This window comes from Penaeus chinensis, chromosome 9 (assembly GCF_019202785.1).
Source record: "Penaeus chinensis breed Huanghai No. 1 chromosome 9, ASM1920278v2, whole genome shotgun sequence".
NCBI lineage: Eukaryota > Metazoa > Arthropoda > Malacostraca > Decapoda > Penaeidae > Penaeus > Penaeus chinensis.
In genome coordinates, this window is record NC_061827.1 from 35092768 (window position 1) to 35102767 (window position 10000).

General features: G+C 41.3%; 1 protein-coding gene across 1 annotated transcript in view; it reads left to right on the forward strand.

The window, feature by feature from the left end:
- The window catches only part of LOC125029118 (uncharacterized protein DDB_G0283357-like), a gene marked incomplete in the record, with an annotated part of 58369 nt that extends 49117 nt beyond the window's left edge, over positions 1-9252 (forward strand). The window contains 5 exon segments of the mRNA XM_047618907.1: positions 169-632; positions 1124-1306; positions 2525-2644; positions 2944-3049; positions 5918-9252. Coding sequence (XP_047474863.1) covers positions 169-632; positions 1124-1306; positions 2525-2644; positions 2944-3049; positions 5918-8454 — 3410 coding nt within the window.
- Positions 9253-10000: the final 748 nt, after the last annotated feature.

The window sequence follows — 10000 nt, forward strand, 5'->3', positions numbered from 1 at the left end:
CACTTCATGTCAAGTAATAATATAATCAACTGATATGAAGATAAAAAAATGATCACCAAAAAAATTATCATCAACTTAGTTTGCTAATCACCATCATTATCATAATAATAATAGTAGTAATAATAATAACAACGCCAATAGCACTCGTAACCGCCGCCTCTCCCGCAGACGCGCTGCTCTCGCCCAGCAGCCAGCAGTACTCCATCTACGTCCTCCCGCCGGCGACCCACGCGGACAACCTCCGGAAGCGCCAGGCAGACTACGAGGCCGACGACGAGGACTTCAGGGGTCGTCCTGAAGGAAGGCGCGACGCCCCCGGGCCTGCCGCGCCTCCCATCGGGTTCCTGGAAGTGTCCCAAGGTCCGGGCCAGTTCGGAGACGCCGTTCGAGAGGGGGCGCCCTTCTTCATCACGGATTTCGACCCCGAGCTGCAGCCGGGCTGGGGACACGAGGAGGAGCTCGAGGACAAGATGGATTCCTACGCCGTCGACCCAACGCCGGGTTCCTCCTCGCTCATCATTAGCGACGACGGGTGGAAGACAGAAGCCCAGGACTCGCCCAGGCATTCGGACGCCGACAAGGATGCGAAAGTCCTCAAGAAACTTCTCGATAAGCCGAAGAAGTTGATGAAGGTTGGTGCTTCACTTTATTTAGGTAGACACTGCTAATTACTTAAGTTGGTGCTTCTGTTTACTTAAATTGGTACTTCCGTTTACTTAGATTGGTACTTCTGTATACTTGGGTTGGTACTACCGTTTGATTTTCTTTAGTAGTTTTGATAATTGCCGATATTTATTACCATATGTAAAGTCTGCAATAGCAACATAACATAACATAACATAATATAACAACATAACTTATAATAACAAACTCAAGGTACCTTCAAACCATAATACAACACAACAACAGAAACAACCCTACCCACCCCAGACCCTTGCCCCACCAACCCACTCTACACCTCTCTCTCTCTCCTACAACACCTTAACCCATTTAATAACACCCAAACCACATCACAACACTCCTCCACCCCCTTTTCCGAACACCACAATCCAAGGCCCAGTTTTAACTCCCCCTTCCCTCCCCCTCCCCCCCCCCCCCCCCCCCCCTTCCTCTGGCACCGCAGGTCATAAAGGTAAAGGGAAATGGAAATTACGTGCCCGAGGAAGTGCCCGGGGTGATGCTACCCACTGAGGACGGCGAGGAAGCCTTCGTGCCCGAAAACCTGCTCGAAGACACGGAGCTCCTGTTGACTGCAGGGTCCGCTCAGCAGCCAACCTACGTCTCGCCGGAATCGCCCGCGACGCCCGTGAGTACTGACGAAGGAATCGCGAAAGATTTGCTTGTGAAGGACTTACGAAGGTCTTACTTATGAAGGACTTAGGAAAGATACTTATGTAGGACTTAATCACGAAAGACTTACTTGCGAAGGTCTTTTTTACTTAAGGAAAACTTACGAAGATCTTACTTACGAAGGACTTACTTATGAAGGATTTACGATCTTGCTTACGTAAGACTTAGGGAAAACTTACTTACGAAAGACTTACGAAACTCTTACTTATGAAGGACTTACTTATGAAGGATTTACGATCTTGCTTGCGTAAGACTTAGGGAAAACTTACTTACGAAAGACTTACGAAACTCTTACTTATGAAGGACTTACTTATGAAGGATTTACGATCTTGCTTGCGTAAGACTTAGGGAAAACTTACTTACGAAAGACTTACGAAACTCTTACTTATGAAGGACTTGAGGAAGTCTGAATTATGAAGGTCTTACAAAGGTCTTACTTCAATGGTACTCAGGAAAGACTTACTTACGAAGGTCTTACTTAACGAGGGACTTACTTATGAAGTACTTAACGAAGGTCTGACGAATATTTTACGATGGGAAGACTTACGAAAGACCTTGAAAAAACTTCCGACGTACGTACTTACGAAAAACTTGCTGATTTAGTCTAAAAAAAAAAAAAAAAAAAAAAAAAAAAAAAAAAAAAAAAAAAAAAAAAACTGGGAGTCTGTTACAGTGTTTTAGTGAATTTATTTATATTTTATTATTGAAGACCGTTGTGCTGATACTGTCATAGTCTGCAGCATGAACTCCAATTTCAGATGTAAGGAGATAGGAGATAGGACTGGCTGGACAAATTAAGGATTATACAGCAGATACATATACGTACACATACATACTATTAATCGCGATAATAATCATAATAATAATGATGAGAATAATATTATGTTCATGATGTTGTTGATAATAATAGTAATAATAATGATGATAATAATAATAGTAGTATTACTAATGATAATATTAGTAATGGTAATTGTAGAAGTATTATTAATAATAATAATAATGATAATGATACTAATAACAATAATAATGATGATAATGATAATAATCATAATGATGATTACAATAATAATAAGCATCATAATCATAATAATAACAATTATATATTATTTTAATAGTTGACTTTAATGTTCAATCTTAACGTATTCGAAACCACTCACACGACATCGTCTTCCAGGCCCCGATGGGAGGAATGCCCTACGATTTCGGATGGGTTGTCGACGACGAAGCCACAGCCAACTTCCAAACGAGGCAGGAAAAGGGAGACAAGAATGGCGTCGTGACTGGCTGTTACCAGGTGTGTTCGAAAGGCTGGTTTGAATTAGAGGCAGATGTGTTCGGATGCGATTTTCTTTCTAGAAGTGTGTGAATTTCAAATAAGAGTTTATTGGATGTGGATGCAGAAGATATTATGAATGTCTGGAATATATAATAAGGTTTGTTGTGATGTTTGTTTTAACATTTGTTTCATTTTTGTTTTATTTATCGATTCATTCATTCATTTATTTAATAATTAATTTCGGTATAAAAGACGTTAATTCGTCATCCAAACATATATATTTTTTTTCCTTATTACATAATTTCTTCTTCTTTCAGGTCTTGGATCCCAACGGACTCGTGCGGACTGTGACCTACAGAGCCGACAAAGGAGGGTTTCGAGTCCTCTCAATGACTCGTGGACCCGACAAGACACCTTGCCCTGGTCAGTATGGTTCAGGGGGCGGGGGTGAGGGGGGAAAGGGCAGGGGGGGAGGGTTGAAAAAGATAGGGGGTGGGGGAAGGTATTTTAGCTTTGTGGGGAATCATGTTAGGGATAGGCATGTAACGTCAGTTGGAATAGGTTAGATATATAAGAGGGACGTATTGAGTGGAAGTTGGTTTTATGTTGATCTAAGGCTATTAAGCGTAAATATGGTAGGGCTACTGAGAGGTAGAGAAAGATTAGAGAAACTTCAGTAGAAAATTAGAGAGATAGAAAAATTACAGTAACTTCGAAGATGGTTTACTTACTTCCAGCGAGACCTTTATGTAAACGAACCACAAATATTTAGGTAGAACAAGAAAATGGTAGTCCATCATAACTTCAGTCATCAACAGCTTCACCACAACTGCCTTGACGACTGCAAGCTGCTTCTCCCAAGAGCTCTCCGAAGTCCTATGTCAGCAACAGCCTTTCATAGAGCAGGGGAGCTCTTGGCCAGTTGCTGACTCTCATTCCAGCCACACGCGCTGATACCCACAGTGTATCATCACCCATCTCCCTGATACTGACCTCTCCCGGAAAGAGGAATTTTCAGGTCAGCAGGTCGCTCCTTCCATCATCGACCCTCCCTGCAGAAGGAGCTGACGACGACGACGACTACCCAAGACCTCGTGACGTTTCCACGTGACTTCGTACTAACCTCCCTAGGAGTGCCCCTCTTAAACAGGCTCCCCGAACCACCCCATTCAGAAAGGTCTCAAGGCTCAGGATCCTCTCGATTCAGGGGAAGGAGGACCTGAGCCTGTGGTAGGACTTATGCCATCTCCAATCCAGAACCCATTGTTAATAATCCTCTGAATAATATAGATTTACAACACACACACAGCAAACAACACACATGGTAAGCAACAATGCACATCTGACAACACATGTGGTAAGTAACAACACATTTCAAACAACACATATAGTAAGCAAAAAAACAACAACACGGTAAATAACAGCTCACAAACGGTAAGCAACAACACGTGCATAATCCCACTCTAGTAATAACAAAAAACAAAAATAATAATAATAAATAAATACATAAAAATAAAAAAGAGAGAAAATCTAAAAAGAGAACGACCATACAGAACATACTCCATGATCAATTAATCACGTATTTTCTAACATTCATTTCTCATCGTAAGGAAGTACTTCACAGACATGTAAATTGCACAATAAGAAATATTTAACAAGATGAAAATGACATAACTTAAAAGGTGAAGGTCACTCCTTTTCATGCAAACTTTCGATAAGCTTTTGGTAATGGTTTTCCCGTTAGCTTGCCTGTTCTTTCTAAAGCTTCATAAAATCATGAAAAATTCCTTAAACATCTTAAACACTAAACAAATGGCCTTGTATTTCGGGATAGATGTTTTAATTTAATAGTGTTGACATAACATCCTAGTACCTGTTACTGTTTCCTTTTTAATTTCCAACTTCTGCTTTCGTTACTGAAATAACCCATTTACCTTCATAAATATGCCTTACACACACACACACACACACACACACACACACACACACACACACACACACACACAACTGTCTGGGTTATATGGTTCTTTTAGTCAGTTAATTAAACGGTGCAGCCTTTACCCTCAACACACATACTTTACGTGGTTCTTCCCGACGACTTCCGCACTGTACTTGACGCTGATATCAAACCTCCTAAACACACCCTAGGGCTGAGATAAAGGCTAAACAACTGAAAAAACTTTCACTCTCGCGCTCTTTCTCTCTCTGTCTATCTCTCTCTCTCTCTCTCTCTCTCTCTCTCTCTCTATATATATATATATATATATATACATATATATATATATGTGTGTGTGTGTGTGTGTATGTATGTATATATATGTATGTATGTGTGTATGTGTGTGTGTGTGTGTGTGTGTGTGTGTGTGTGTGTGTGTGTGTGTGTGTGTGTGTGTATGTATATATATATATATATATATATATATATATATATATATAGAGAGAGAGAGAGAGAGAGAGAGAGAGAGAGAGAGAGAGAGAGAGAGAGAGAGAGAGAGAGAGAGAGAGATGTATTTTACATATTTGTATAAACATAAATATATATATATATATGTATATATGTTTATACATATATATATATAATACATATACATATATATATATATATATATATATATATATATGTATGTATGTGTGTGCGTGTTTGTGTGTGTGTGTGCAATATAAGAAAAAAAAATTGTTTCCTATTCAAGATAACCTTACGATGTGTTTTGATGCTCAAGGGTTCTTGGCAGACCGAGACGTTTTCATCTACTTTCTACCTTCATGGAATTTCACTTGTGGAATTATTCTTTCATAGACGACTTCCGATATATGACTTCATCATCACATATGCCCTAAATCATCGTAAAACATCGTTTCTGTTCATTTGGGAGAATTGTGAAACTGTCGCCATTTCTTCTTCCTGTGTTCCATCTAAAAAAATATTTTCATGTGTCTCACCGGCCTACAATCACTATTTTTTTTTAAATATCTTTCATCTTCCTTTGAAGATCCCTTACTTAATCTACATGTAAAAGAATATTACAAAGAAAAAATAAAATTCATTTCCTAACCATACTGCTGTAGTTAAAATACAGTGAAATATTTAATTATTTTAGTTTTCTCCATAGTAAACACCATTTTTTGTTTTAGTCCTAATGATTTTATCTCACTCTCTGGTAATGTTAATAATGAACTCTCATATAACGCTGTATCCTGAAATAACAACAGATGTAAGAAGAAAAAAATCGTTCTATGCATCTGTTGTTACTCAGCACATTTTGGTGTTAACGGAGACTTGTCAATTCGCAGGTCTTGAAGAGGGCAACCGCATTCAGATTCCCACCTCTTCCAACCCGCGCCCACGCCCCTCAAACCCTGCCAACAGCGGAGGCTTCTCGAACAACTTTGGCAACAATTTCAGTAAATCCACTTCCTCTTCGTCTAACTTCCAATCCTCTTCCTCGAGCAATTATTCCAGTAGTTCTCAGGAGAGTTCGAGTTTCAATGGATTCAGTGCGAACAATTTCAATGTAAACAATGGGTACGAGCAGCCTCCTGCTTCAACCTACGCCCCTCCCACATCCCGTCCTACCTATGCCCCCCCTCCTCCTCCTCCCTCCCCAACCGCTGCGCCCCCGGACTACTACAACCTGCAGGGATCGGCTCAGCAGGCGTGGATGGCGGAGTACCTGCAGAACATCACCCAGCAGCTGTACAGCTCCTTCACGAACTCCTCCACCCAGACGAACAGTATCTACGGCGCCGGCGGCAACAGCGGCTTCGTCAACTTCCCCTTCGTGTTGATCCCCATCGCTACCTTCCTGGACCTCAAGAAGTCGGGCGCCATCTCGGGAGACGTGCAGAGCTACGGTGCCTTCGTTCAGCCCTCAACCGGCCAGCTGCAGCTGCCTCAGTACCTGCAGCAGCTGGAACAACAACGCCAGCAGCAACAACAACAGGAACAGCAGCAACGTGCATATAACAAAACAGTTCAACATACAACCACAAATACCTACAACACGACGCAGACCAACACGAAACAACTAAAGCACCAGGTCCAAGGCGTCGACACCGTTAATTACCAGATCAGTGGCGAGCGAGGACGTCCAGGTAGCCAGAGAATACAGCAGCAGGTCCAGAGGCAGCAGCATGCCTCCCAGTCGGAAAACAAGAGTCATAGCGCCAGCAGCAGCTCTAGCTCTTTCCAGAGCAGCCTCGGCGCCAACCAGGGATACTTACCTCCAACCAACCAACACCCAGTCCAGGGGCAGTACCAGCAGCGCCAGCAGTCCTCTCAGCAATCCTCTCAGTCCTCGAAGTCGAGTAACAATTCCGAAAAGAGCAGTAGCAGCTCCTTCCAGAGCAACCTCGGAGGCGCCCAACGTCAGTACCAGAACTATCAGCAGCAGTCCGCTCAGTCATCAAAATCTCAAGATAGTTCCAGAAGCAGCAGCTCCAGTTCCTTCCAGAGTAATATCAGGGGAGGCCAGGGGTATTCGCCCAGCCAGCAGGCTGTGCAACAGCGTGTCCAGCAATCCTCTCAGAGCTCGAAGAAGAGCAGCAGCAGTAACAGTAGCAGCTCTAGCTCGTCTTTCCAGGGCAACTTCGGGAGCCTCCAGGGTTACCTTCCTCCCTCAAACACAGCAAGCCCCAGCACAAGCTACGGCCTCCCTGTCGTTCCCGGGCCCTCCACTGCCAGGCCCTATCAGCCACGCCCAACCACACCAGTTCCCTCGACGGCTAGACCGTACCAGCCGAGGCCAACGACCCCAAGACCTACTACAGCCAGACCCTACAGACCTGCACCTACAACCCCCAGGCCGTATCAGCCTGCACCTACAACCCCTAGACCTTATCGGCCTGCACCGACAACCCCTAGACCCTATCAACCTGCACCTACAACGAGACCCTACCAGCCGACGCCTACGACCCCCAGGCCCTATCAGCCCACAACACCAAGGCCCATCCCCTCCTCGCCAAGACCGAGTCAGAGCTATAACCTTCCGTCCTTCGGCAGCGGAGCTTCAGCTTCTTATTCATCTCAGAAATCACAATCCTCACAACAATCCCAGGCCTCCCAGTCTTCTCAGTCCTCTTCCAGCAGTTCTAATTACGGAAACGGCCAGGCCTTGCAGAGTTTCCAGTCCCAGGCATCCTCCAGCAAGAAATCGGATTCATCTAAAAAGTCTCAGTCTAACTCCAACTTCTCCTACAATTCCGGAAATAACGGAGGGGCAGCGCAGCAGTCCTCTCTCTCTTCTTCGTCTTCTTCCTCATCTTCCTCTGAGTCCTCTTCATCATCTAAGCAAAGCAGTTTCAGCGGATTTAATAACGTAGGTGCTGCTGGTGGGAGTGGCCTGAGTTTCCCAGGCTTCGTCTCCTCTCCCTCTCCTCCCAACTACGTCCCTCCTTCAGTCCCTGTTACCGTCGGGCCCCAGTACGGCACGCCTTCCCCTGACGTGCCAGACTACGATGAGCCAGAACCCTCCTACATTGACGGCGTGGACTCCAGCGACTCTGGATTCTCGGTTCCCGCAGCGGAGCCCCAGTTTGACATGGACGGCTGGATCCCCATAGCGAGTGATTACAGCCCGCCCTCTGACCCCCAGTCCTTTGGCCCGCCCTCGCCCGAGCCTTCCGCCAACCACGCTTTCCCAGGGGTCGCTCGAGGTGGCACCAAGAACTTCAGTTACTCGTCCAATCAGAGTTCCAGCTCCGAGAACAAGAGCAGTTCCCAGCAGAGCCAGCAGTTCAGCTCCTGGAGTGGGGTGGGTCCTCAGCAAGGGTTCTCGCAGCAGCAGAACCAGCAGCTTCCGGACTGGGTTGCGCAACAGTACGGCGGATAAGACAGAGATCCTCACAATGCTCATGTTGTAAAGATGTGTAATAATTAGCGAAAAGCCTAAGCTACGACAGGTAGTAATCGTTTCCCATGGTTCGTTTTGCAGCTTTTTTTCACTCCTCGTTACAGGAAGAGACATGATCAAAACAGATAACCCACGAAGGGCGCTCATCACATGTTTTGCAGTTTTAAAGATTTCTTCGCATGGTATCAATTCGATGTTCGTATCGTACAATTAGCTGTTAAAATGCAGTATCACCGTTCATATAATCAAAAAAGAATTAACACCCAAACACACGCTTGCTCCAAAAAGACATTTCACTCACACCGCTCAAAACTCGTTGCTTTTATGTCCCCCGCTTCGGAAACTGCAAATCATAACCCTGACTGTAAACATATACTTTATATCACACCTTTATCCGTGTTTCCAATAGCTTTTTTAAAATCTAAATTGCCGTTTTTTTCGTTTTGTTTTCAATCACTGTATAGCAATTCTTATAGAACACACTGTCGGCTTTATGTCCTAGTCATCCTTTTATAAAAAAATAAAATAAAATAAAATTATCTATATATTGATGATGGAATGTATGAAGAAATTGTTTATTTATGATTTGTACAAACTTACCAAATAGATAGTTTTGTGTAAATCATTGGAAAGCCAGAGTAAATAATTATATTTTTGCTTTACTCTTCAGTATTACTAGTTTGTATGTCCATTTTCTTTATTATTATCTATGTATTAGGTTTAAGGAATATTTTTGTAAGTAAATATCGACTGAGAATAAAGAGTGTTATTTAGTTCCTTTCGGTTTTTACTCTCTTATATCATGTATGTGTGTGTATATATACATGTGTGTATATATATATGTGTATGTATATATATTTATACATATATGTATTTATACATATATGTATTTATACATATATGTATTTATACATATATGTTTATATACATATATATAAATATGTATGTATGTATGCATATGCATATATATACATATATATATATAATATATATACATATATGTATATAATATATATACATACATATATACATTTAATACATAATATACATACACATATGCATATAACATACATAATATATATACAATATATAATATATGCATATATATGATACATATATAATATATATACATGTATATATATACATAAATATATACATATATACCCATATATATATATATATATATAAAATTATATATATACATACACATACATACAAACATACATGTATGTATGTATACATATGTATAAATATATGTATATATATAAATATATATAAATGTGTATATATAATATATATATATATGTATATGAATAAATGTGTATATTTATATATATAAATGTGTATACATATATATGTGTGTATATATATATATATATGTATATATGTGTGTATATATATATATGTATATATGTGTGTATATATGTATTTATATGTATATATATGTATATATATATGTGTATATATATATGTATATATATGTATATATATGTATATATATATATATATATATATATATATATAT